This window comes from Neovison vison, chromosome 10, assembly GCF_020171115.1.
Source record: "Neovison vison isolate M4711 chromosome 10, ASM_NN_V1, whole genome shotgun sequence".
Lineage (NCBI taxonomy): Eukaryota > Metazoa > Chordata > Mammalia > Carnivora > Mustelidae > Neogale > Neogale vison.
In genome coordinates, this window is record NC_058100.1 from 675,181 (window position 1) to 702,193 (window position 27,013).

The following is a 27,013-nucleotide window of genomic DNA, read 5'->3' on the forward strand; positions in this document are numbered from 1 at the left end:
CCTAAGAGTCTGAAATAAGAATGTAGGTTAAAATTAACTTCCAGAGGAACACAGATTCTTAGTTTTTCCATATTACACACTACCTGGTATATTTAAATGACACTCTTTAAAGTAGAAAACATGCTTAAGAGAGAGAGATCTCAGTGAGACTCATAAAAACCTTTCCCTAATGATCACTTGTGCAATGTTAAACATGTATTATATTCCTCCCTCGATATTTAAAACAGGTTTGTACCAGGGCCCCTGGGTGGCTCAATCCGTTTAGCATCTGCCTTTGATTCAGGTCATGATTCCAGGGTCCTGGCATCAGATCCCATATTGGGCTCCCTGCTCAGTGGGGAGTCTGCTTCTTCCTTTCCCTCCTGCTCTTGCTCTTTCATATAAATAAAATCTTTTTTTTTAAAGCCCCGACGTGGGTCTCGATCCCAGGACCCTGAGATCATGACCCGAGCCAAAAGCAGAGGCTTTAACCTACTGAGCCACCTAGGTGCCCAAATAAATAAAATCTTTAAGAAATAAACTAAGGGACGCCTGGGTGGCTCAGATGGTTGAGCCTCTGACTTCGGCTCAGGTAATGAACTCCAGGTCCTGGGATCAAGTCCCACCTGTCCCTCTCCCCTGCTTGTGCTCTCTTGGTCTCTAATGAATAAATAAAATCTTTAAAAAAAAATAAATAAAATGCGATTGTTCCATTCTTCCCTCAGTAAGCAAAAACAGGATTCATGGGGGCGCCTGGGTGGCTCAGCCGATTGAGCCTCTGCCTTTAGCTCAGGTTATGACCTCAGGGTCCTTGGATGGAGCCCGCGACCGGCTCCCTGCTTGCTTCCCCCCTACCACTCCCCCATGCATGGACCCTTTCCTGCGCTTTTTCCCCCTCTCTCTCCAATAAATAAGTAAAATCTTTAAAAAACAAAAAATAAAACAAACAAACAAACAACCGGGATTGATGTTGTTTCCAATAATGGAAGACAAGGATTTCTCATATTGTGAGGAATGAGTTTTGTCCAATCTTAACATGGGCTGCCAAGACAGAAAAACTGCCTAAATTCTGAAGTGTGAGTACGATCCAGAATGCAATTTTTAAAAAGTATGTTGGGACACTTGGGCGTCTCAGTTGGTTCCGCGTCTGCCTTCGGCTCAGGCCGTGACCTGGGGGTCCTGGATCCAGCGCAGAGATCCACTGCTCCTCCCTGTGCCCCTCGCCCTGCTTGTGCTTTCTCTCGCCGGCTCGCTCTCTCAAAAACAAATAAAATCTTTTAAAAAAATTAAAAAGTTAACGTTTTGGCTTCGGATGGGGAGATTCCGGGCGTCACCCGCAGCGGGTCAGGTTCCCCGGTGAAACGCCGGCCGCACCAGCCCCCCGGCCGCACCAGCCCCCCGGCCGCAGCACACAGCACACAGCCCGGCCCGCGGCGGCGCCCCCTCCCCTCGGAGTCGAGGAAGCGCCGCGACACCCCCGGCCTCCTCTCCCCGAAGCGAGGCCGCCCGCGCCGCCGGGTCGGGGCCTCGCCTCGCACCGGGGCGCACCGCGGCGGCACGAGGCTCCAGCTCGTCCGCCGGCGAGGGCCGCGCCCCCACCCCAAGCCCCGCCCCCCAGAGGCAGCTCCGCCCCCCAGGGGCAGCTCCGCCCCCAGGGGCAGCTCCTCGGGCGGTGCGGGGACCTCCTCGCGCTCCAGCGGGTCCCCACGGGCAAGCCCCTGCCGGCCAACGGCCACAGCGCGCTGCGGCGGCGTCCGCGTCGAGGAGGCCCGTCGGCCCCGGCTCCGACCCCGGCTCCGGCCCCGGCTCCGACCCTCGCAGGGCCGAGGGGGCGCGCAGCCCCGGGACCCCGCCCCTCACCAGGTGTAGCAGCCGCGCTGCGCCTCCAGCAGGAAAGGCACGCGGCCCGGCTCCCGGCCAAAGGGGAGCAACACTCGCGGCACGTTGAGTTTGCTGGCCCGGGCCGCCCCCAGGCACTGCAGCAGCAGCAGGACGCCGGCCGCGGGCCCGCCGCCAAACGGCCGGCCGCATCCGCGCCGCGGGGCCCCGAAGGCCGTCATGGCGCCCAGCCCGTCTCGGGTTCCCGCTCGACTGCGGCCGCGGCCCGAGCCCCCTGCGCCGGCCAATCGCTGGGCGCGACGTCACGGGGGCGGGGCCTCCGCCGGCCGGGAATTCTGGGAGTTCCTCCCGGGAGCGATCGCGGGGCCGCGCGTGGAGACCCGGCGCGGGGCGGGCGCGGGCTCGGACTCTCGGGCGGCCCCAGGTCTGCTGCTTCCGCTGCCGGCCTCGTGCTCGGCCTCCAGGCGACCATCTGTGCCGCCGCGACGTCCGAGCGGCCGTGGCCCGCGCCCCCGCGGCCCCGGCGTGCAGAGCGGGGCTCGGGCGAGGAAGCCGCGCCGTGGGTACGACCAAGTGGGACTCGCGTCCCGCCTCAGGCCAGGGCGCGGGGTGGGCCGGCGAGTCCCAGGCGGCCGCCCCGCGCGCGCTCCCGGCCCGGCCCACCCGGCTCCTTCCCGCAGCTGGCGGAGGCCCAGCCGGGGGGGGGGGGGGGGGGGGGGGGGGGGGGGGGGACCGGGCAGGTCGGGGCAGGACGCGGACCGTCGTCGGAGGCGGCCGGTCACTTCCCGAGCCCCGAGTCCGTGGCTGCCGAGCGTGGGCCCCACGCGAACGCGCGCCAGTGAGGGAAGCTCCGCTGTCGCCGTCACCCGGTCTCACACACGGAGAAGCCGAAGTCTCGACATCGGGCGCCAAGACGGAGCTCTGAACCCAGCCTGGGGCCGCTTCCACGGGCGCGCGTCACGCCGAGGCCAGCCCGCGGCCGCCGCCCACGAGGATCTGTCTGTGAGACTCCGCGGGTCCTGGGGACCAAGTACAAGTGGGTTAGTAAGGAAAGCCGAGCCGAGGGCTAGAGGGACTGGTTCTTTATTTCAAAAAGACACTTGTCAATTTTCAGTATCAAAACAGTTTGCACTGTGGGTTTCCTTTCTCCCAGTCGCCCCGGAGGGAGCACACCGGCGGGGCGCACCTGACGGGCCTCACAGACACCTCACCCAAAAGGGGAGCTGGGGAGGGAAAGAAACTGGCACAGACCAGCACAGGTCGGCCACAGCCTGGACAGAATGCTCAGCCGGCGGCGGCCGACGTGCCCCAGCCCTACAGAAGCAAAGTTTCAAAATAATATAAAATTTTAAAAACAGTTTTGTACATAAGCTATTCAAGATTTCTCCAGCACTGACGGATACAAAGCACGAGATGGCACTTCTAGGGACAGCAGCTTTGGACCCAGCGAAGGGAGAGGAGAGGAGTTGGTCTCATGTGGCTGAATCAGGGACAAGCCGGTCATTTTCTTTTTTTCCTTCAAGGAGGCAGGAAAGCAAGAAAGTGGTCACCTCAACATAAGGGGAACATGATCCATTCTGTGGGCAGTTAGGGCCAAGACAGGCCCGGGATTTGGTCTCACCATCTTAACTTATTTGGTCACTTCTGATGAAAAAAAAGTAATAAAGTTGCTCAAAGATACCTTAAAGCGAAAGCCTGAGCCACACTTTTTTGGCCACGCCTCCTGGAATCATCTTTCTAATTTGGCTGGTACTTTGGACAAAGCAATGAAGCTTCCCAGAGTGGGGCTCTTTCCGGGCTCCTGCTCTCAGCAAGGCAGGCAGGCGCCCTCTGCGGAGGGCAGTATGCACTGAACTGAAAAGTTACTTGCCACATGTGAGGAAGGGATGAGACCGCTGCTTCAGAACCGTGGGTAATCTGGAATGTTTTACAAATGGTCACTACATCAACAACAGCAAAAAAGGAATTACAAAATGTGTGCATCACACCATGCTTTTAAAGACACTTTGCATTGTGCTCACATTCCCTCCAACATTGTTCCCAAAGGTGCTCGGCCTCAAGCCCAGCTGGAATCTCTAGGGAGAGGCAGAGACAGTTTGGCGAAAAAGACAGGGGATGGGGTGGGAGAGGCGGCAAGAGGAGAAAGCAGCCTTCCAGTTAAAGATCAGCCCTCAGTTGCAAGGCCGGCTTCGGGCAGGCCGGCCTCAGGCGGAGTCGGGGCAGAGGGAGGAGCAGCGGCGGGCGGGATGGGTGCTCTACATCTCATTCAGGTCCAGCAGAGTCTGGTCCAGCATCCTCTGTGTGCACAGGTGCTCCTCTTTGGTGCATTTCAGCTTATCTAATGGGGGTAAGGGAGAGATGTTACCCGAACTAGCAGTGAACATCCCGGTCTTCCCACCGAGAACCACTCCCGCTGCGGGGCGGCCGCGGACTAACACAGCAGCTGCCCGCTCAGCCACCGGCGCACGCTAAGGCACCGCTCGCTTCTGCGGGCCCAGCTGCGGTTACAGACGTTGCTATTCCTCTGGGGGGGGGAGAGTGGGAGACCTTATCAGTCATTTCCTCATTCACCCACACTCAACCAAGGCTTTCAGTTTTCAGTCACTGGAGGAGGCACCCTTAAGCATCAGCCATCCCTTCTTTCTGGGCTCTGCCCACAGGACAGTGCCTGCTTGACATGGCTCACGGTGGCGTGAGCACTAAGAACAAGGATGGGCATGTTTCTACCGGTAAAAACAGGCTCAGTACAAGAGGAACCTCACGCACTACAGGCTTCCTCCAACAAGGAAAGGAACAATTAATTGGTGGGATAAATGAAAGACCCCATGCAGCCTGTCACAGAATCACTAAAGGCCAGAGAGCCAATACTACTACTGAACATACAAGCAAAACCTTAACTGCGACTTTTATAGAGCTATTCTCCAAAGCCAGCCTGTGACAGTTACTTACAATTAAACATAAAACCAGGAAAAGGGAGCAAGAAGGAAAAAGTCAGGAAGAAAACCTGTGGCGTGAACAGCAAGGAGAATCTAATCTGCTCAGCAAGCAAACCACTCAGACTGCTCTAGGGGCGCAAATAACTCACCACGGCCTTATTAACACCCCATACCCTTCCCCTCCTTTCCCTTTTCCCCACCCAGTCAGAAGGGCTCAATCTCTGGGCCTGCAGATGAAGCAGTCACGACATCTTGCCCAATTGGTTCTCTTATTGTTAGAAAACATCCACGCAGGGGGAACACCGCCTACAGCCAATGTTCAGGTCCAAAGGCAGCAAGTCAGGGTGGAAACCAGAAAGCTCTCTCTGGTTCCTCGCTACGATCTCTCAAGCCCCTCCCTTTATCACCCATTATCTCTTGAAAAGGAACAGAAATGCCACGCCAACTGTTCTCCCTCTGCACAGTCAGGAAGCCATCGATACTCTCACTGCCCCAATTAAAAAGTAATTTGTGGGGCGCCTGGGAGGCTCAGTGGGTTAAGCATCTGCTTTCTGCTCAGGTCACGATCTCAGGGTCCTGGGATGGAGTCCTGCGTTGGGCTCTGTGCTCAGCAGGGAGTCTGCTTCTCCCTCTCTCAAATAAATGAATAAAATCTTAATTTTTGTTGTTGTTGTTTTGTTTTGTTTAGGGCAAAATGACTTTAAAAAGAACAATCCGCTTTCTGCTGGAGCCCAGGTCAGTGGTGCCAGCAGTAGGCTCAGCTTATCGGACACCAGGGAGCCCTGCTCTTCGGTCCCCCAGACCATGCAGCATGCGCTGCCGCCGCTTGCTAGAGAGCAGGCGGGTTCGTTCAGTTTGGCTGTAGAGACGCTCTGCGGCAGCACGAGGAGGAGGAAGCAAGAGCAGGAGAGGGCACAGAGGAGAAAGAGAGAAAGGGGAGGTTAGCAGAGCACCGCAAGGAAGCCTGAGATTTCGGACTAGCTGACACACGCGCCATGCACATGTAAGGCAGAGCTGATGCCGGCGGCATGCAGACAGAGAGGGCAGGCAGAGTCAGGCAGGCAGTGGGAAGACCAACAAAGGAACAAAATAAAACATCCTGACGGGCCAGCTGGAAGGACAACGCTTTGAGAAAGAAGAAAGTATCTCCTTTGCGAAGGTATTTATTCCGCGGGTTGAGAAACACACAAGTGAAACGGCGAAGCAAGGCACACAGCTGGCTTGTCATCAGGGTTTGACAGAAGCTGAAGAGGGCGGCAGGAACACTTTCTGTAAAAGCATTCAATACAGGGTGCCCGGGGCTCAGCTGGGGAAGTGTCTGCTTTTAGCTTAGTTCATGATCCCAGGGTCCTGGGACAGAGTCCCGCATCAGACCCCCTGCTAGGCAGGGAGCCTGCTCCTCCCTGTGCGGCTCCCTCTGCTTATGCATGTGTGCACACTCTCTGACAAATAAATAAAAATCTTAAAAAAAAAGATTCAACACAGTATTATGAATGGTAAATTACGGTCAATATCCTACACCCACTCAATCCTACCTTCTAATACTCCTTGCTGTAGGTGCTCGGTGGCTAACCCATCTGGCGGACTGTCCCATCAAACCCCACCTCCCCTTTTCAAAAAGAACCCAATCCGGGGCGCCTGGGTGGCTCAGTGGGTTAAGCCGCTGCCTTCGGCTCAGGTCATGATCTCGGGGTCCTGGGATCGAGTCCCGCATCGGGCTCTCTGCTCAGCAGGGAGCCTGCTTCCTCCTCTCTCTCTGCCTGCCTCTCCATCTACTTGTGATTTCTCTCTGTCAAATAAATAAATAAAATCTTTAAAAAAAAAAAAAAAAGAGAACCCAATCCTGTTAAGATGGGCAGCATGTCCAGCCCCAAGGAAGGCCAATCAAGATGACCCTGCCGTTTTTCCAGCCTCCCTTGCAGTTAGAGGTGATTATGGAATCCAGTTCTGGCCAGTGAGATACAGGGAGTCGTCTGCTGGAAGGCTTCTGGGAAAACCAGCTTTCTTTCTTGCCTTGAACATGGATGTGAGGGTGAAAGTTACCGATTTCAACCTCAAGAGAGGGCCAAGAGAATCACAGAAGCCCAGCTACACCAGACCACTGTTGCTCGAACCTGGACTTCTTATTACAGGAGACAAGTCAGTCCCATATTTATTTAAGCAACAGTTAAGCTGTTTCCCATAACCAAATGCGGTCCTGGTTAAGTGTAGTTAAGTACTGGGGCCTGTGGGTGGCTTAGTCGTTACGCGTCTGCCTTCAGCTCATCATCCCGGGTTCCTGGAATCAAGCCCCACATCAGGCTCCCTGATCAGCAAGAGACCTCCTTCTACCTCTCCCACTCCCCCTGCCTGTGTTCCCTCTCTCACTGTGTCTCTGTGAAATAAATAAAAATCTTAAAATAACAACAACAACAGCAGGGGCGCCTGGGTGGCTCAGTGGGTTGAGGCCTCTGCCTTCCGCTCAGGTCACGGGGATCAAGCCCCACATGGAGCCCCTCTTCAGGCTCTCTCCTCGGAGGGGAGCCTGCTTCCGCCTCTCTCTCTGCCTACTTAAGATCTCTATCAAACAAATAAAATCTTTTTTAAAAATAATAAAAATTAAATAATTGAATAATTAAACGTACTCAAACCACTGACTTTACCTCAATTTTCCACTGGGAGCACACCTTTAAGAGGGGGCACAGAGAGAAACCAAACCCATCTGACCACAGGGTTAACAGGAATTTGGGGACAGATCTTCCTGGTCTCCAACTCTCCAGTTCACAAACAAGTTTCTTCCTACATTTTGTAGTCTGTTTCAAAATGGCCTCAGGACAGTAAAGATATATTCTTCCGTCTTAAAGATCAAGTGTATCTGCAGATAGACTGTGCCCACAGTCCAAGTGCATTGCTCAGGCGCCTTGCCCTCTGGGCAGAGGTTTTCTCCTGCTCTACCCGGAAGCTGATGACCAATAACGGTCCCAAGAATACTTGCCACTTTACGCACACTATCAAAACAGAAAACATATGTATACAAAATGATCCTGGGAGGAAATAACTAAAAATAATAGTTATATTAAAGGGCAGAATTAGATCGAACTTTAAGAACTGCACTTCCTGGGGCGCCTGGGTGGCTCAGTGGGTTAAAGCCTCTGCCTTCAGTTCAGGTCATGATCCCAAGGGTCCTGGGATCGAGCCCTACATCGGGCTCTCTGCTCAGCAGGGAGCCTGCTTCCCTTCCTCCCTCTCTCCCTGCCTCTCTGCCTACCTGTGATCTCTCTGTCAAATAAATAAAATCTTAAAAAAAAAAAATGCACTTCCCATTAAACCAGTGGTTCTCAATACACGTGCTATTATTGCCTGTTCTCTCCCCTTGGAATGTGTGGGGCAGGTTTTAATTGTCACAGTAACTAGCAGACCCTACGCGTATTTATTGGTTAAGGGACAGCACTAAGTAGGACTGTTCCGTACATCCCAGAATCACCTTGGTTTGAATGACCACAGTCCGCCACCGAGAAACACTACACTAGTCTACGAGCCCCACGAGGCCTGGGATCGGAACTGTCTTATTCACTGCGGCATCCCTGACAGACGTGGGGGCTCAAATCTGTGAACGCTCACTTCTTAGGCTTTTGGAAACATTCTACACAGATTCTAAACACCGCCTGACTCTGCTGTAGTATCCCTATCCACCAGTTCCTGCAGCCCACTCCTGTCCTGGGAAAGAAGGGTCGTATCAGAATCTAGTCCCTCGGGACGCCTGGGTGGCTCAGTGGGTTGAGCAGCTGCCTTCGGCTCAGGTCATGATCCCAGCATCCTGGGATCGAGTCCCACGTCGGGCTCCTTGCTCGGCAGGGAGCCTGCTTCTCCCTCTGCCTCTGCCTGCCTCTCTGTCTGCCTGTGCTCGCTCTCTCCCCCTCTCTGACAAATAAATAAATAAAATCTTTAAAAAAAAAAAAAAAAGAATCTAGTCCCTCAAAACAGCCTCGTCAGTGAGGGGTTTGTTCCATTTAGGGAAGGAATAAGGAGAGAAATGGAAGCGTTTTCTTGCCTGATTAAATCCTAGAACCCACAGTTCCCTAAAAACGGCAGAAGGTCAAAAGATAAATGTAGTTATCTGTTCACCCTGAATTAGTATGCAGGGGTTCTAATCTTGCTATCTCTGGTAACTAAAAATTCAGGATCAGATACCAGCTCATTTAGTCAAAGTTCTTGGTTCCCTGATAATAGCAAAATAAAACAAACAAACAAAGAAACAAATGCAAGCCAGAGAATCCATTTGGTCTGATGTTCCTTTTAGGCCTGTCCAATTAATTAGGGAATGATGCCATGGATGCTGGACAGCCTTGGGCTTCCCTGGTCTGAATCAGGTCAATTCGTTCTCTAACAGGAAAGGGAGTGGGAAGGCAGGAACAGTGAAGGGAACTCCGTGTGTTTTAAAGCCTCACAATTCAAGAGATGAAAAGGAACAAATTTTGCCTTTTTTTTTTTTTTTCCAACTTTCCCCTAATATTAAGGCGGGGGGATATGCAACCAGTACCGTGAGAAAATGCTAGATTGGGCGGGCCTAAGACAGGGCTGCCCAACACTACAGGGCAGTTCCGCCAACCAGGTAACTTGGGACCCAGTCACATGTTGTGCCTCATCCCAATGAAGGTAACAAGGAGGGGTAGAAAAGACTAACACATCAGACTGTGATTCAGTCTCAGAAATTAAGAGGGAAAAGAGATCAAAATGCTTTGCTCTGAGATGGCCAATGCCGCTTCTTGACCCCGTCCCCATAGCTAGTTCAGGCTCGAGTCACATACAGCGGCTTCTGCAGTAAGCGGAAGAATGAACTTGGCACCACGCAGCACTTCAAATTTCACTCTGCTATTCTGGCCTGCTGGTTTCCATGCCTGCTCACACCAGCCATGCCCCTGGGGGAAGACAGTGGCCACCAGGAGCAGAGCGCCTCGCTTTTGTCCTAATTGGCCTCCATCCTCACATACTGCTTTCTTTCCCAAGAAGCCTTTCTCTGTGCCAGTCAACTCCTTCTGCCCAAACACAAAACATCTACCACTGCACTATCCAACACAGCAAGCAGTCACTGACCACATGTGGCTATTACATTCAGTAGTAAAACTAGAAGAACCTTAGCTCCTTGGTCCCATAAACCATGCTTTGAGTGCTCTGCAGGCCCTGTACGTGCCTGCTGGTCACTGTCTGGGCAAGACTGTCAGAAGCTCTTGCTGGGCAGCACGGCTTCCAGGCTCTATGTCTTGCCCCGGTTTTCCTTCCACTTAGTTCACCCTTCTGCTCCTTGAAATATGGCTTCTGTCCTTGATCTCAATGCTCAAAACACACCCCTGAATTAATGAAGTGCTCACGGCAATGTCCCATCTTGAGCTATCTTTCTTCTCAACCTGTCGAAGTTGAGAACCTCGGGAAGTCATCCGTCAACGGCTCAATTAGCAAAGCTGCTGCTTCTCTTTCCAGCCCTCTGACCAGCTCCGCCTGAATTCCTCCTCTGCGCATGTTTTCCTGTTTGCTTCATTCCTTTTACCTCTGCAACTGTCTTTCGGGCTCTAAATGTACGTCCGTGGTCTAAGCGGCCTGCCACTCCTACGGCCTTCTGAATCTTGCGCCAGCCAGCCTATCCCCTCAACACCCAGAATTCTGTTTTCACCTGGATACCTGCCATTATTCCAGACTCCTCTCTTGTACCCTCTCCTGCCTCTTCAAACCAGGACTACATGATCTCCCTATACCTTCAACGCTACCGTTTTCCTAGGATCCAAACCAGTCACTCCTGACTTTCTTCCTCATACCGCGCGCACCCCGCCGCGTGCGCTTTCGGTGCTGTCTCTACAGATGATGATCTCGGGGAAAACTGCAACAATCTAAGCCAGTTTCTCTCAAAGCCAACTTGCTGCTGGTGCTGCGTAAGGAGATTTCTGACAACATACGCTTGTGAACTTAAAAAAAACTTACTTGCTGTATTGTTTTCATGTGCTTTAGGAAAAATCACTAGTAGGCATCTAACCTTTTACTTTAAATCAGAATTATGTATCTTAAGACAAATTTGAAAATAAAGAATAAGTGTGAAGAAAACAATAATGTAGGAAGCACATGAATATGGCAAAAGCCACCAAGTAGGACACAAATGACTCAAATCTGTGAACTGTCTTCTATCTAAATGCATCACTTTGATAATCTGCTCCCCTTGTAATCTAGTAACTTAGCCGCCAAATCAATTCTTCATTGCAACTCATACCAGAACATATCCCTGTTCAAAATCTCCAGGGGCATCCCCATCCCCTATAAACCCCAACATGGATTTCAGCACACACTGCCCCTCCTGCCTAAATCCACCTTTACAGCCATTATATCCTTCCCATCGCTACCGATGCTTCTACTCTCTTGCTTTTTAACCAAATGCTTAATATCCACAACCCTCCAACCAAAATCTGTTTGTCAGAAATCCAATCCTTTAGAACCCAATAAAAATGAAGAGGCAAGTTTTAATATGTTTATTAAGTACCTATTATGTGCCGCCTCCTTTGAGTCTGTATCACCCCCTGCACACAGCCTCTTCCCCTGCTGAATTTCCACAAGCTGCTTATCTGTGGTGCTGCTCACAGACCACCTTTAGCTTTATATATACGCTCTCCTACCAGACTCCGGGTAACCTAGAAATAGGGGTGGTGTCTCCCTCTTGGACTATTTCTGTCCCCAGCCTGATAACTTTACGACTTCTAAAGACAACAGTCCAGCTGTCAGCTGAACCAACCAGTCTGTTCCTTCACCTCAAAGGCTGTGGAGCAGGAGGAAACGGTGTGAACAGGAAGAAACCTGAATTCAATGAGACCTCAAGTTTTAGATTAGGGAAAGCCTTTCTTTGATGGCTCTGTTCAAACGAAAAGCAAGTTGGAAACACGAAATTTGCTGAGAAACTGAAGTACTCGGTGTGCTGAACACCGCTCAGGTGATGAGATGTGTACGAGGACAGCTGCACTGTTGGGCTCGGAACCATCCCAGCTGTGGAAGCTGGACTGGGAGCTTGTCAAGTGTTGCTATGTAATCCCACAGTATGAAGCAGGAACAGTTTCACTAGCAGAAATGTATCATTTTTAGGGGCGCCTGGGTGGCTCAGTGGGTTAAAGCCTCTGCCTTTGGCTCAGGTCGTGATCCCAGGGTCCTGGGATCGAGCCCCGCATCTGGCTCCCTGCCCAGCGGGAGCCTGCTCCTCCCTCTCTCTTGGTCCCTGCTAGTGTTCCCTCTCTTGCTGTGTCTCTGTCAAATAAATAAAATCTTTAAAAAAAAAAAAAGGAAATTTATCATTTGTATGTACGTAATGAACTATCAGCACCTTGTGCACATTATCTGAAGCACGCGTGACTGGTTGTTCTAGTTTTCCCAGTAACGATCATTTATCACCTGCCTTCTAATCCACCAGCACACACCAACAGGCAAATGGCAGTGAACCCCCAGCACGTGACACGAGTTTGGGCAAGAAAACAAAAATGTGCTGAAAACACCGTTTTTCTGTGACTTGGGATGGTCTAATTCGTTAAGTTTGCTGCTAGTACATTTGAGTCCGATGAGTACTCTCAAGAGGCACCATCTGAACCACTGGAAGAAGGGCCGAGCACATGTATTCGGGAGGCATGTGGATGCTACCAGAAGAGAAGAGACCAAGGAGGAGGGGAGGCTTCCAGGTGGCCAGACTCAGGAGCCCCCAAGTACAGGACTCGGACTCCCGAAGCCGGCACAGAGGACCCCTACCCTACGGGACCGCTGCTAAGCCCGCCGCTCCGACAGACTCCGATCAGTTGAGCTTAAATGTCAAGAAAAAATAGACACACACAAAAGTGGCTTTGATTATGTAAGTCAGGGAGGCCTCCAACAGCTGTTCTCCACATCACACCCCAAGGCTCCCTTTTAGGGACAGCAGCAGCTTTGTCAATGACACAAATGCGGGGGGCATGAGGCTTCCGGCAGCTTAGCATTTTAATTTAGGGGGATGGGGAGGAGTGGAAGAATACATAAGTTGCTTTGTGCCCCCCACTACATCCTAATGCTTTGGGGACCACCAGGCTGACCCAAATGGAATCCAGAGCGAGAGTGGGGCGTTGGGCTCCCCGAGGAAAGGGGGCAGATCCAGAACAGAGCAGAAACGGTGAGGGTTATCTGTGTGAGAAAGTAAGGAGACTCTGGGTAAGAAGGATCGGCATCAATCTACACAGCAACTGGGGAGGAAAGGGAAGAGAAGGCAGCAGGAACGAGAAAGCCAGCCAGACACTCCAGCCTGAGTCCTCCGGCTTCTTCTCAGGGTTAGTGGGAAAGATATAAAGGGGCGGATTAGCGTCAACGATCAAGGGTCCACAGCAAACGGATGAAATCCCCAACAACTCTTTCGGGTGCTTTTTACCGCCTGGCTTGCTCTGGGACTCAGCTCAATTCTTTGGTGAATTTGGTTGTTTCCAATCATGGCTGTTTCCTCTGAACTTTAGTATCACGACACAAATTAAATACACCCAGGAGGTGTGAATTCTGTTATGCAATGTTAGGGCCCAAGTCACTGTTCTCTGGGCCCTATGTCCTTAGTTATATGATGACATGAATCTACCTTCAGCAGTGTCCCTCTGAGAAGACCGAATTGGAGAAACAAATAGAAACACCATGGTGTTATAAAGAAGGGTCTATCAACAAAAATTAAAAAACAAAAAAACCACACATGTACATCAGGGTGCCACTGCAGATCCAGTATGAAAGGCCACCCAGCTTTTGCCAGTAAGTAATCAGCACCAATATTTTAAAAATAGCTTGAAGTTTCTAATATCCAGAGGATAAAACCAAACCACACTATGCACAGCCTATAACCCCAACCACCCACAAGCCAAGGTCCCAGCCCCGCTCTACTGTCAGATAGTTACATAGAGGTCATGTCATTGAGGGCGTGGTCCAGCTCCTCGCTAATGGCCTTGTACTTCAATTTCTGGGCATAGAGCTCATCTGGATACGCACAGGAACACCGGAAGGGACGAGGGGACAGAGTGAAAGGTATCAGAAGCAGATGACAAGAAGAAATCATTAAAAATAAGGAAGAGTGTGACTGTGGGTCTAATACCCCAGGTCAGGAAAACATCTGTCCTGATGGCCACAAGAGGCCATTTTCAGATCCACTGTTCCCCCAGGACCACTGGACTTCTCAATACCTCTGGTCAATTACAGTCAGGATTGAGAATCTGGGCACACTCATGACTAGAAATTCCTATTACCAAAATACTATTCCCACCCAGTTAACCCAGTTCCTAGCAGGGGTGACACAATAAAAGTAGAAAAAGGAGAAAGCACTCATTAGTACTTCTTCTCTACCAAGCAAGACCAGTACATTTGGCCCCTTTGTTCTCCAGGCTGCCTGCCCAAACCCCCCCGAAGACTATCCTGCTACCCAGAGCATACCAAAGAGCCCTATTTCAGAGTTCTCCAAGTCTATTTTTGCTCATTAGAGCACACCAGTTGCCAAAATAGGGGGACAAAAAGTATTTAGAAAGCCCCTCCCTGGGGGGGGGAGAGTGCCTAGATGGCTATTTACTGAGCCTCTGCCTTCGGCTCACGTCAGGATCCCAGGGTCCAGGAATCAAATTCCGAATCAGATTCCCTGCTCAGCAGAGAGTCTGCTTCTCCCCCTCCTCCTTGCTTGTCCCCCGACCCCACAAATAAATTCTTTAAAAAAAAAAAAAAAAAAAGCAAAGAGGGGCGCCTGGGTGGCTCAGTGGGTTAAGCCTCTGTCTTCAGCTCAGGTCATGATCTCAGGGTCCTGGGATCGAGTCCCGCATCGGACTCTCTGCTCAGCAGGGAGCCTGCTTCCCCCTCTCTCTCTGCCTACTCGTGATCTCTGTCAAATAAATAAATAAAACCTTAAAAAAAAAAAAGAAAGAAAGAAACATTTTATTTATTTATTTATTTATTTGACAGAGAGAGAGAGATCACAAGTCGGCAGAGAGGCAGGCAGAGAGAGAGAGGAGGAAGCAGGCTCCCTGCTGAGCAGAGAGCCCGATGTGGGACTCGATCCCAGGACCCCGACCGAGATCATGACCTGAGCCGAAGGCAGCGGCTTAACCCACTGAGCCACCCAGGCGCCTCAAACATATTTTTAAAAAAAAGGAAAAAAAGAAAAGAAAGGGGTGCCTGGGTGGCTCAGCGTTAAGCATCTGCCTTAGGCTCAGGTCCTGGGATCAAGCCCTGCATCAGGCTCCCTGCTTCTCCCTCTCCCACTCCCCTGCTTGTGTTCTCTTTCTCTCCCTGTGTCTCTGTCAAATAAATAAATAAAATTTAAATAAATAAACAGATAGATAGATAGATAAATATAGAAAAAAAAAGAAAAATTTAAAAAAAGAAAGCCCCTGGGATTCCTCAGCTCTAAGACATGGACATTTCACAGCTGCCTCTCTCCGAGATCCCCCAGAGCTTCAGTGATGAACAGGACTGCCCAACGTCGCCGTGGGGTACCACACACCTCACTGCCTCCCGAAAGCGTGGCTACCATTTCAGCCCAGAGACCAAGATTCAGGACTACTATGCTGGAGGTAAATGCCGTCACTACCAGTCTCTTCCAAGGAAAGGACGCAAGTTCCAGAATACTAGGTAAAGTCTTAGCAAAGGAAAAGGTTGTATATGTAAAAATCCAATGCTAGATTTTGACCTTTTTCACCTCACTGGGACACAGGACAGGGCAAGGGGCATGTGGCAGGTCACTACCAACTCCCTCTGGTGGACAGGGAAGGAGATCAACAGTCAATGGGCAAGGGCTTCCTCTGTCTCTCTCATTCCTCTCCCAGGCTCCATACCTTCCAAATCATCAATGGTCTTCTCCAGCTTCGCGACGGATCTCTCAGCAAACTCAGCACGGGTCTCTGCCTGGGGGAAATGGGACACCAGACAGAATCAGAGATGAAAAAGACAATAAAAAGGATTCTCTCTCTCCTCCACTTTCTATGCACAGAACTTTCAGAGCCAAAGCCAAGCCTGTCTGAGTCTTAAAGAATGCGTCATACGCCTCTGACGGTTTTGATTCCTTTCCTAGCTCACCTCCTTAAGTTTATCCGTGAGAATCTTTATTTCTTCCTCGTATTTGTCCTCCTTTTGCGAGTACTGTAAGAGAAGTAGAATAAAAGTTTCAGAGTGGAAATTCCTCACACAGACCCTACCCCCTGCCACCACATTCACTCATACAGTGAACAGCCTCTTGGAGTTAATGTGCTGAATGGCCCATGAGAAAAAGAGCAAGGCCCATTTCTAGACAAAAGATCCTTAAAATCCACAAACCAATTTCCTTAGAGTCTTGATACCCTCTGATTAGAATCCTCCAGACCTTTATTTTTAAAATGGACCTACGGTTTTATCTTATTCAGATCAACCCAAAGAGGTTTTTCCTTCCTCCTGTTTAACCAGTAGGTGTAATGACAGCCCAAGGCCACATGGCGGAACAGCCCCACGTGCTGGTAAAAGCCAGTCATCTGTCTTGACTGCTACTAGCTCTCCGATCCGCTGTATGATGTCCCTATCAGTCTGCTAGAAAACCGCCCGGGGCCCTGTGATTACTGCTACTTCGCACCGCGGCATCAGCCTCAGGAGGACAGACCCCAAGCACCTGAGGCCACGAAGTGAATTTTCACTAAAGGAATCAGTGTGCACAGGATTTAGCATTAAACCCAGAATCTGGATGACAAGGACGCATCTCACTACGCTGTGTAAGGAATGGGTTTCTCCAGTCTTTCATCAGGGGCAGGGCTGGGCCCAGGCCCCCAAGCCTGTCACCATCACAACCAACCCCTACCTTCTCCGCCTGAGCCTCAAGAGACTTGAGGTTGTTGGTGACATTCTTCAGCTCCTCCTCCAGCTCAGAACACTTACTGTGAATGTTTTAAATACCGCAGGAGAGGAAAGGGGAAGAAGGAGAGAATAAAAAAAAAGGGAGAGAGAGACACACAGACGTGAATTGAACCTATATGGAGAAAGAGCTGGAAGGCATACTGGGGCAGAGAGAAGTTCCCGGGTCACCTGAGCAAGTGTCACCCCTCCTCCCTCTACCACGGAGAGCGCCAGAGGCCGGGCTCTCCTGGGCGAGGACTCAGAAGTCTGGACACTAAGCGAACACGTGAGAGAAACCCCTCACAGGAACAAGCGCTAACCGCTGGCTGGGGTGGAGGTGGGATCAGACCTCCGACCCGGACAGGCCCCGGGCCACCCACGGGAGGGAGCGGCCCTGCAGAGAGGTGGTGAAGCCACTCGGGAAGAGACGGAAGAGGCTGAGTAAGTGGGAGAGAGTGGAGCATTCCATGAAGAGATGAGAAAGCGCTCAACAAACCAACCAGTGGAGGGGAGGCAGCTGTCGGACAGACAGAAGGACGGAACAGAACGGAAGCACACCACACACCCGGAACCTGGTCGCGGGTCTAACGGCTATAGTACCTTTTCTTCAGCAGCACTCAGACACTTGAGGTTCTGGTCCATCAGTCTGATCTGCTCATCCATCTCCCGGCAACGGCTGTTAGTGACAGTCACGGGGGTCGCACAAGCCAGGTTGTGGGGAGGGAGAAAGGTCAAAAAGGACACAGCAAGGAAACAAGCAGCAAAACGGGGGGGAGGGGGATTTTTTCCAAAAAATGGGAAGAAAACACCACCATGGTCATGCTATGTCATGTCTGGGAGAGGGGGATACAAAGGAAGCACAAATACATGCGCACGTCAGCACTGCCTTTGTTACGCAAGGCCCAGAAGGTGCCAACAGGGGAGCACTTCCTGTCTGCCCTTGCCCTTGCCCTCAAGTTCCCCAGGTAAAAAAGAGATCAAGAGATCGCAAGTCAGCAGAGCCACTCCAGGTGGGAGGGCCCTTTAAGGGCCTGTAAGTTAATTCTTCACCATATATTAATTAGTCTTTATTTGCCCATTTGCAAACCCTCCCTACAAGAAATAAAGGAAGCCTCATTTGTCACCTGTCACTAGTCCAGAGCGTTCAAAAAGCGCACGGCACACAGCCATTCATTCTCAGGGTCTAAAAAAAGCCCACTCTCTAGGCCCTGTTTAACAAGGTTGAAGGAATGCTAGTTGATTTACATTAATGCACAAGCCAAAGGGAAAGGGACAGAGCGGTATGGCAAGATTTGGGGAGAAGATACTCACGACTCTGCCAGCTCAGCTCGTTCCTCCGTGCGTTCCAAGTCCCCCTCAATAATCACCAACTTCCGAGCCACCTACAGGAGAAGAGCCCATAACAGCTCGGTGAATCAAAGAGGAAGCCATTTCCCTCTACCATGATTCTTTTTCAGAAACCCTACAACACTGAAGAGGACACACACAAGGCACCGTACCTCTTCATACTTCCGATCTGCCTCTTCTGCAATGTGCTTGGCCTCTTTGAGTTGGATTTCCTGGAGTTCCATCTTCTCTTCATCCTTTAAGGCTCGGTTCTCAATAACCTTCATACCTCTGCCAAAATCAACAAGGACTAATGTGGCACTGACTCCCTGGGGAGTCTACCACCGGCTCACCGGGAAGGACTAGGAATGGCCCCTTTTGAAGCCCATGCCTCTCTGCCTACCACCCCAAAAGAACTCCCACGCCAGCCGCTTAAGCATCTGCTTCGGCTCAGGTCATGACCCCAGGGTCCTGGGATCAAGTCCCACATCAGGCTCCCTGGTCAGCAGAGCCTGCTGATCACCCGCTTGTGCACTTTCTCTCTGACAAATAAGTCAAATCTCTAAAAATAAATAAATAAATAAAATGAACTTTTTTTTCCTTTTTAAGATTTTTATTTATTTATTTGACACAGAGAGAGAGAGATCACAAGTAGGCAGAGAAGCAGGCAGAGAGAGAGGGGGAAGCAGGCTCCCTGCTGAGCAGAGAGCCTGATACAGGGCTTGATCCCAGGACTCTGGGATCATGACCTGAGCCAAAGGCAGAGGCTTAACCCACTGAGCCACCCAGGCGCCTCTGAACTTTTTAAAATAAAAAACAATACACCCTTAATATTAAGTAAACAGTTTAGGATACAAAGTAACCCTCCCCACCTCTACTCCTGCTCAATAAACTCTTCATAACCCTTCCAGAAGAGTTTTATATAGATAAAATCCAAACAAACCTCACCCCCACTTCCCCACACCCCAAAAGAATCATACACTACTCCGTTCTGCAACATGTTTTCTTTACTTCCTAGGATCTGGGGTGCTACTCCGCACCAGCAGAGACCGCCAAATTCCTCACCTTCATAAGCAGCACTGTGCCCACGTGTTCGATAGAGCATTTCTTTTTTTTTTTTTTAAAGATTTTATTTATTTATTTGACAGAGAGAGATCACAAGTAGGCAGAGAGGCAGGCAGAGAGAGAGAGGAGGAAGCAGGCTCCCTGCTGAGCAGAGAGCCCGATGCGGGACTCGATCCCAAGACCCTGAGATCATGACCTGAGCCGAAGGCAGCGGCTTAACCCACTGAGCCACCCAGGCGCCCTCGATAGAGCATTTCTGATGCTGAAAGCCTTCCTCTGACCTCACGCATGTCCTCACACACCTTTGTTCTAGTCTAACTCACAGCGGCAAGAAGCCAATTGGCTATTTTCAGCAAAGATGAGTTTTGATTTGGTTCAGGGACTGTGGTTCTCAGCTACAGACACCCATTATCAAACAAACTTTAAAAACATCCACACCCAGAGCCTGCTTGCAATGGACTCTCACTGAACTGGGGTGGCACTGCAGGCATTCTGTTATTTTCAACTGCCCAGTGATCCCCTCCCCTCGCTCCCATGATTCTCGTGGCGGACAGAGGTTCTCTCACACTCACTGCCGGCTCCCGCTCCAGAGGTCCTGACTCCCAGATGAGGGCAAGGGCTGAGAAACTGAATTTTCACCGAGTTCCCAGGTGCTGTTGGGCGGGGAGCTCACCCTGAGAATCACTGCTTTAGGGAGACTAACCTCACAAATTAAGCCTATGATTCCGTGGAGGCCATCCTGCTGACCCTATTTAAGAAATGAATCATTAGATCAGTTTCTAGTGTAACACCAATTACCTAAGGTCACAACGCCCAGGTAACCCTTAATCTGCCTTCAAGTGAAAAGGATACGCAGAACAGAAACAAAGAGGTAAGTTACTATTTCTATATGTCAACTAGGTGGAATTTAAATAAAAACTTGGTGGGGGGGTGGAGCAGGGAGCAGGACTGTAAGGAAATCCTCCTTACAGAGTGTCCTGCAGGCCCTGGCTCCGGAGAGCCGCGCCCCACCCGGCGCCCACACACCTCTCGCTCTCATCAGCAGCTTTCTCCGCTTCCTCCAGCTTCTGCAGGGCAGTGGCCAGGCGCTCCTGGGCGCGGTCCAGCTCCTCCTCAACCAGCTGGATCCTGCGGTTCAAGGAGGCCACCTCAGCCTCGGCCTGTGAACAAGAGAACGGAGAGGCAGAGCAGAGCTAAGACAGTGGGGCGCCAGGAAGGAGCCGGGGTCCAACATGGCAACACCTGTCCTAGTGCAGATGAGCCTCGCTGACAAGACGCCCATTTCCTCCCTTTCCCATCAGCGGGTTTCCATGTGCTCCGCAAGAAGCAGGTTTTAAAACTCAGTTCCTTGCCCAGCCCAGTGCCAGTTAGCACTAGCTCCTTTCTGGACTCAGGTCAAACTACTGAACACACTAGTGTCGGAAAAGGTGGCCAGTGAAGGGCCCTCTGCCTGCGCTCTGGCCGAGAAGGGCGTTCCACCCTTGAGCAACTTTCTTCTAAGTATCTCAGAAAGTGAGAATATAAGTAAGCGAAGTCTCTTAAAGAGGGAAATGTGAATTATCTATTAATTTGCTGCTCAACTCAAGTTGTTTACCCTCCAATGATCTTATCCTAATATACCAGGAGGGTCTCTAGCCAAGAGAACATTTTTCAGAGTAACAGTCCAGACCAGAAAGCAAAAGGATCCAAGATCGGGATAACCACCCTCCCACCCCTACGACTGGCTCCCCCTCCCCCCCTTTTCAAAGGTGACAACAAGGAGCTCTCCTAGCGAAAATGACCTGCCTTGATGACATACCGGAAAAATGGGGGCAGAAGAGAATGTTTCCCCCAACGCCTACCGCCACTCCTGCAAAATTCTCAGCTGCGACCCCTTGCTACTCCTGCGGTCCTCAGACTTCAGCCTCACCCTCCCCACCTGACAGTCCTCTCCCCGCCTCAAGCACAGGCTCAAACTCCAGCCATCTCATGCCTCCTCCTTGACAATGGAGTGAGAAACTAGAAACAGAGGCTGCCTATACGGGCACGAATTCTACCGGCAGAAAAGCCTCCCTCTTAGGACTTCCTCTCCCCTCCATATGCCTTTACTGGAGGCACGTGGCCGCCGCCACAAGCAACCAAGAATTTAATCCACTCTGGAAGCCAGCGGGTTCAGCTGCTTATCCAAGCGCTTGGTTAACGCGATCTCTCTCTACGGTCCAGATTGTGTCTGAATTCTATTACCCTGATTTCCTGCTGGCAGTCAGGGTGGGAGCAGGTACAGAAATAATCTGGGCCACAGTCCCTAAAGGGAGGAATATAGCCCCAAAGACTCCCGTTAAGAATCGGGTTATTTGGGGGGTTCGGAGCAGGGGGAGAACTCGGCTCAGTCAGTTGAGCATCCAACTCTTGATTCTGGCTCAGATCTCCAGCCCCACCTCAGGCTGCGAGCTGGGGATTCCCCCTCCCTCCACTCCTTCCAGCTGCACTCTCACTCTCAAAAAAACCCCAAACAAACAAAGAAACCAAATCAGGTTATTTGGCACACAGATTTCCAAATACAAACACAGGAGGTTCAAAGTGCTGTCTGGGTTGGGACTCCAGAAGCACCAACCCCCAGGAGGAAAATAACAAGGAATCCACAGAAGCTGAAATTACGAAGAACCCATCGTGTCTCTAACTATCCTACTCAAAATACTACAGAAACGAGTACTCTCTCATCCTGTCTCTTCCAGGAAAACAGATGTCCCATGGCCCCTAGGACAACACACACTGCACCTCACAAGCTCAGAAAGGGCAACAGGTCAAGATTACAAGAACAAGTCAAGCTACCGGACAAAAACACGGCCAGGGCAGTGTTTACCCCCTCTCCCCCCTTCAAATGCCTAGAACAATAACAACAACAACAACAAAAGGAACCAGATTTGGAAGAAGCTCATAAAATCTGAGTCCCCATCTAGCTCACCAGTAGTTACCCAAACAGAGAAGAGAACAGGGTACGGGGGCGGGATGTAGGGTTTCCATGACAACAAGCTGGCTCCGGCAGTTTCTCCCACAAATCAGCATTTACAATAGAATTCATAGCAAAGACGAAAAGGGAGGAGAAAACACCTCTTGGTGCCCTCACCAGAGCATGCGCACACTGAACGAGCTTGTATCAAAAGCAGAACCAGCCATGGGTGTCCCAGCAAAAGCTTAGGGGTGGGGGGTGTGACACGACACACACTGTTCTCTTTTTTTCTCCTCCTACAGAGAGGATCAGTTCTCTCTACAATGAAACAGAAGTCTGCAGAACCAACATCTAAGACTATGTCTAAGGGAATAAAGGAAGACTTCTGCTTCAAGCCAGAATCTGTGTACAGTGCCTGTCCAGATCTATCTGTCCTGCAAGACGCTGGCTGGGACTAACTCCTGCAAGTCAGGATGGGAAAAGTAAACTTTATGCTGTTCCAACCACCCTAGGCTTGGCACATCCAGAAACAGTTTTGAACTTTCAGCCCACCCACCTCTGCCCCCCAAGAGGATACATTCTAAGGGCTTTCCCTTAGGTAATAATCGGACTCTCCATGGTCCAAGAAGCAGAGATCTCAAGGGAGCAGGAGGGTCACACCAACAATTTGTTCACGGTGGTTGACGGGCCGATCACAGCATTCGCCATGAAATGACTCTGGCTTAAACATTACCATCCTCAAAAAAAAAAACAAAAAACATTAGCATCCTCCACACGGAAGAGTCCCCAAGCACACTACACACCTCCAGGCAAAGAACTGACAGGGCACTGGTGCTCCGAGGCAGATCAGGGCCAAGGACAGAAGGGGACTAGCCTAAATCTGGCACTCTGCCACTCGGGGGTTTCTCTTTTTAGAAGAAAGCCAGAGATGAAATTCAAAGAAAACCAGTAATGGAATAGACAGGAGTGAGCCTGTGAGCAAAAGGGCCGCTTGGTATCACCTTGTTCACAAATGCTGTACCCACGGAGGCCCACTGTCCTCCGGCACTCGAAATTCACCAAAGGGGAGGCAAGCGGGGGGAAGGGAGCTCAACTGTGTGCCCAGAGCAAACAAAGGTGGAGTCTACAGGAGGAACTCCGAGCAAAGGGCTATTTGCCTCTCCCCTATGAGCGTGTGCTCTAATGTGAAGGAGAGAGAAAGGTAATCAGCAAGAAAGTAAATCTAAACCAAAGGTGATAAAGGCCATTGTGCTGTCCACCAGACCCCACAAACAGGAGAGCCACACAACAGCTAGGCATTCTAACTCCTCCAGAGACCAGGAATTGGGTATAAAGCCAGAATCTGAACTGCTGTTGTTTTTTTTTTTTTAAAGATTTTATTTATTTATTTGACAGAGAGAGATCACAAGTAGGCAGAGAGGCAGGCAGAGAGAGAGAGAGGGAAGCAGGCTCCCTGCTGAGCAGAGAGCCCGATGCGGGACTCGATCCCAGGACCCTGAGATCATGACCTGAGCCGAAGGCAGAGGCTTAACCCACTGAGCCACCCAGGCGCCCCTGAACTGCTGTTTTAAAGCCCACTCACTTTCTCAGTAATATGCCTCAAATTTTTTAGACCGAGGGGGGATAAAAAAGAGAGAGAAGGAAATACCAGGATAAGTTAGGAGAGACCTATTAAAAACAGATAAGAAAAACTATATAAAAATGGCTAATATAGGGGCGCCTGGGTGGCTCAGTGGGTTAGGCCGCTGCCTTCGGCTCAGGTCATGATCTCAGGGTCCTGGGATCGAGTCCCGCATCGGGCTCTCTGCTCGGCAGGGAGCCTGCTTCCTCCTCTCTCTCTCTGCCTGCCTCTCTGCCTACTTGTGATCTCTCTCTGTCAAATAAATAATAAATAAAATCTTAAAAAAAAAAAATTAAAAAAAAAATGGCTAATATAGGAAGTTTCATGTCGTGTGTATTGCTACCACCACCAAAAAACCCAGCAAAGAAAAAGACTGCATTTGAGTATTGTTTAAGTTTACCAAGAACTGCAAAGGGGAGAACACAGTGCTACAATGTAAAAGGTCAATCTCCTGAAAACAGAGAGGAAAGATGGATCCCAGAACAACTCCAGACTCAGCTTTGGATTCTTCCAGCTTCCCAACAAAGAGTGAATGCTCACACAAAGCAACCAGAAAAATAATTAAGGGACAATCTCACTAACAGCATGAGATAGCATCAGGGAGGGCTGAGTTTCAGCTAAAGAGGAGGGAGGAGCCTAGAAAACTCACATTCCAGAAGGCCCTAAGAGGAGAACATGCAGCCCAAGCACCCACTTCCTTTCCAGGGCTGTCTCCTCCTCAGGAGGAGTTCAAAGTTTGCCAGAGCAGAAGGTCAAATGGTTAAGCTCCCTCAAGCTGGAAGTAGAAACATAGTGGTTTCATCAATATTTAACTCTCACTCTACTTCCCCATCTGAACTTCCTCACTAGACTTCAACGCTCAACTCAGGATGCAAATTTTCAGGCTGTGAGAAAGGAACAATTTAAGGAACATGTGAAGCTGCTCACTGGGCTGCCGATCACCGCAGAGCCACCTAGGAAGAGCGGGGTGAAAAGGAGACACATTTTCCTGCAAGGAAAATTACCAAATCCTGGGGAGAGAAGGGAGGAGTAGATGGGGCAGCGCCCACTCTAGAAGTATTCCTGGGATGCTCATACTTAAATGTTGAGCCCAAGACTGTAGCTCAACACATGGATACCTCTTTAAAAGCCATCCTGCCTTACTCTTTAAGGGGATCTAGTCTCCAAAACAAAGAAGATGAAAAACTGTCCCTACTCATAATCAGCCAGCCAGTCCGGCTCACTTGAATTGATAATTAGAAGTCACCAGTATAATGCATAGGGAAAAAAAATCCCCTGAGAAAAAGGTGACAGAGGAAGACATACTCCCAAGCACTTCCATGCCCAGTTATAAAAAGAAAAGTGTATTCTAACAATTTTCATGTACCAGCTTAGTAGGCAGATGCCAGAACAATAATTCTCAGCCACTCACCCAGGGGAGGAAAAGAACAGAAAACAAAAAACAAACAAAAAACAAACAAAACGGGGCGCCTGGGTGGCTCAGTGGGTTAAGCCGCTGCCTTCGGCTCAGGTCATGATCTCAGGGTCCTGGGATCGAGTCCCACATCGGGCTCTCTGCTCAGCAGGGAGCCTGCTTCCTCCTCTCTCTCTGCCTACTTGTGATCTCTCTCTTTCAAATAAATAAATAAAATCTTTTAAAAAAAAAAAATTTTTTTTAACCGGAAAAGAACAAGGAATGGCAATAAACCACAAAAGTTCTTCACTGGGTCTTCAAATTTTAGTAACACTTACTTTTCTTTCCAGCCTAGAAATCCTCCAACAAAACCAAGGCCTGAAGTCAGGAGGTCATCTCCACCCAAGGGATGCGCCCTACACCCTGGAAAATCTCATGGCTTGCTAAAACTCAAGAACCATTTCTAAACAGAAAGCAGTTTCAAGGGGCACCTGTGTGGCTCAGTGGGTTAAAGCCTCTGCCTTGGGCTCGGGTCATGGTCCCAGGGTTAAGGGATCGAGCCCCGCATCAGGCTCTCTGCTCAGCGGGGAGCCTGCTTCCTCCTCTCTCTCTCTGCCTGCCTCTCTGCCTACTTGTGATCTCTCTCTGTCAAATAAATAAATAAAATCTTTAAAAAGAAAGAAAGAAAGCAGTTTCAAGAATCGACTCATTCCACCAACATTTTACGTTTCAACTTTCTGTTGAACTAATACGTAGTGATCTCTAAAGCCCCCACCACCACCACCGTGGAGGGTAGTCGGGACAGCAACAGAGTAACATCACTAGAGGCCACTTGGACCTTATTTTGTCTGCATCACCCGCACGGCCGGGGTCAACCAGAAACCCTGACAGAAACCGGCCCTCCACCGACTCTCCGCCACACCAACTGGCTTATCAGCTCTGCTTGGAAGAAGGCTTCTTAACCGGCTCAGCTTGCACTGATTACACTTCGGCAATAAAGGCCCGAGCCTGGAGCCTGGCAGAAGTCCCTGCCTTCCAGGTCACCCCGCGCAGGGCTCGGCGAGCTTCGCTGGTCGTCCGTCTGCACCAGCACAGCGAGCGAGGCACCAGCTCGTCCTCTGCTCCTTCGCGCCGACCGACAGGGTGGGTTTAGCGGCTGCCCCCGTAAGAGGAAAGAGCCCAGGCCGGAGGATGGGAGGCACTGCTGCGGCCTCTACCTCCTCCAGGCAGGGCACCGCGCTTCCTCTCTGCCGACTGCTGCCTCATTTCCTGAGCAGGAGGGGGAGCGGAAAAGCCGCCAGCAGGCCAGGCCGGGGGCTTTCCGGCGGTTCCCACCCCCACCCCCACCCGTGCACCGCAAGTTCGGCCCGGCCCCACCCAACCAGGGAAGCACCCACCGCCTCTCACCTCACCCTCTGGGCCGGAAACCTCTAACGAGAGAGCGAATTCCGCACCCCTCCCCGCCCTTCACGGAGGAGTGGGGGAGGGAGAGGCCGCGGAGCCCCTCCCCCGGCCGCGCCTGGCTCCGAGGGACTGAATGAATGAGCCGGGAGAGGAGGCGGAGAAGGAGGAGGAGGAGGAGGAGGAGGAGCACTGCCGGGCCCGAGAGACTTGGCTCCCTCAAAGGTCAAGTCTGCTCAGCCGAACAGCCAGGTCCCCCCTCGGCCGCCTCAGGGCCACCTGCGGCTGAGCCCCACCCATCCTCCGGGCTCCACCTTCATCTCCGAGCCGGCCGCCCCCGGAGAACCGCGCTGCGCCGCGGAACGGGGGCCGCCCCATCCGGGGTCCCAGCCGCGGCAGCGCCGGCTCGCCGCACGCGCCTCACCCTCTCCGTACCTGCTCCCGGGCCCGCCTTTCCCCTTCCACTTCCCGCTGCAGGCGCTCGGCCCTCTCCTCCGCGTCATCGGCTTGTTGCTGCAGAACCTGGATCTTGCGCTTCACCGCCTCGATGGTGGTGATCCCGGCCATGGTGCCCACCCAGCCCCTGCTCGCGCTCGGCTTCCTGCCTCCTCCGCTCGGCGCTGTAGCCGCTTCTCACCCCCACTTCCGCCTGCTCCGCCCTGAAATACCGGAACTCGCCCACCCGC

The 27,013-nt window shown here is 51.3% G+C and overlaps 1 protein-coding gene across 6 annotated transcripts; it reads right to left on the reverse strand.

Moving 5' to 3' along the window:
* Window positions 1–2,885: 2,885 nt before the first annotated feature.
* TPM3 (tropomyosin 3) lies at window positions 2,886–26,976 on the reverse strand. Of its 6 annotated transcripts, none has more exons than XM_044266428.1 (9): window positions 26,763–26,976; window positions 20,010–20,143; window positions 18,092–18,209; window positions 17,904–17,974; window positions 16,558–16,633; window positions 15,810–15,872; window positions 15,569–15,638; window positions 13,652–13,730; window positions 4,068–4,156 (listed from the first exon to the last, which is right to left on the reverse strand). In XM_044266428.1, exons 1-9 carry the CDS (start codon window positions 26,892–26,894, stop codon window positions 4,153–4,155), a joined length of 747 nt encoding a protein of 248 aa, XP_044122363.1. In that variant the 5' UTR covers window positions 26,895–26,976; the 3' UTR covers window positions 4,068–4,152. The 6 variants fall into 6 exon arrangements, with proteins under 6 accessions (XP_044122361.1, XP_044122360.1, XP_044122364.1 ...); XM_044266427.1 differs by lacking the exon at window positions 16,558–16,633 and adding an exon at window positions 17,193–17,268 and having other exon boundaries at window positions 26,763–26,975; XM_044266426.1 differs by lacking the exon at window positions 13,652–13,730 and having other exon boundaries at window positions 2,886–4,156; window positions 26,763–26,974.
* Between the last annotated feature and the right edge of the window lie 37 nt (window positions 26,977–27,013).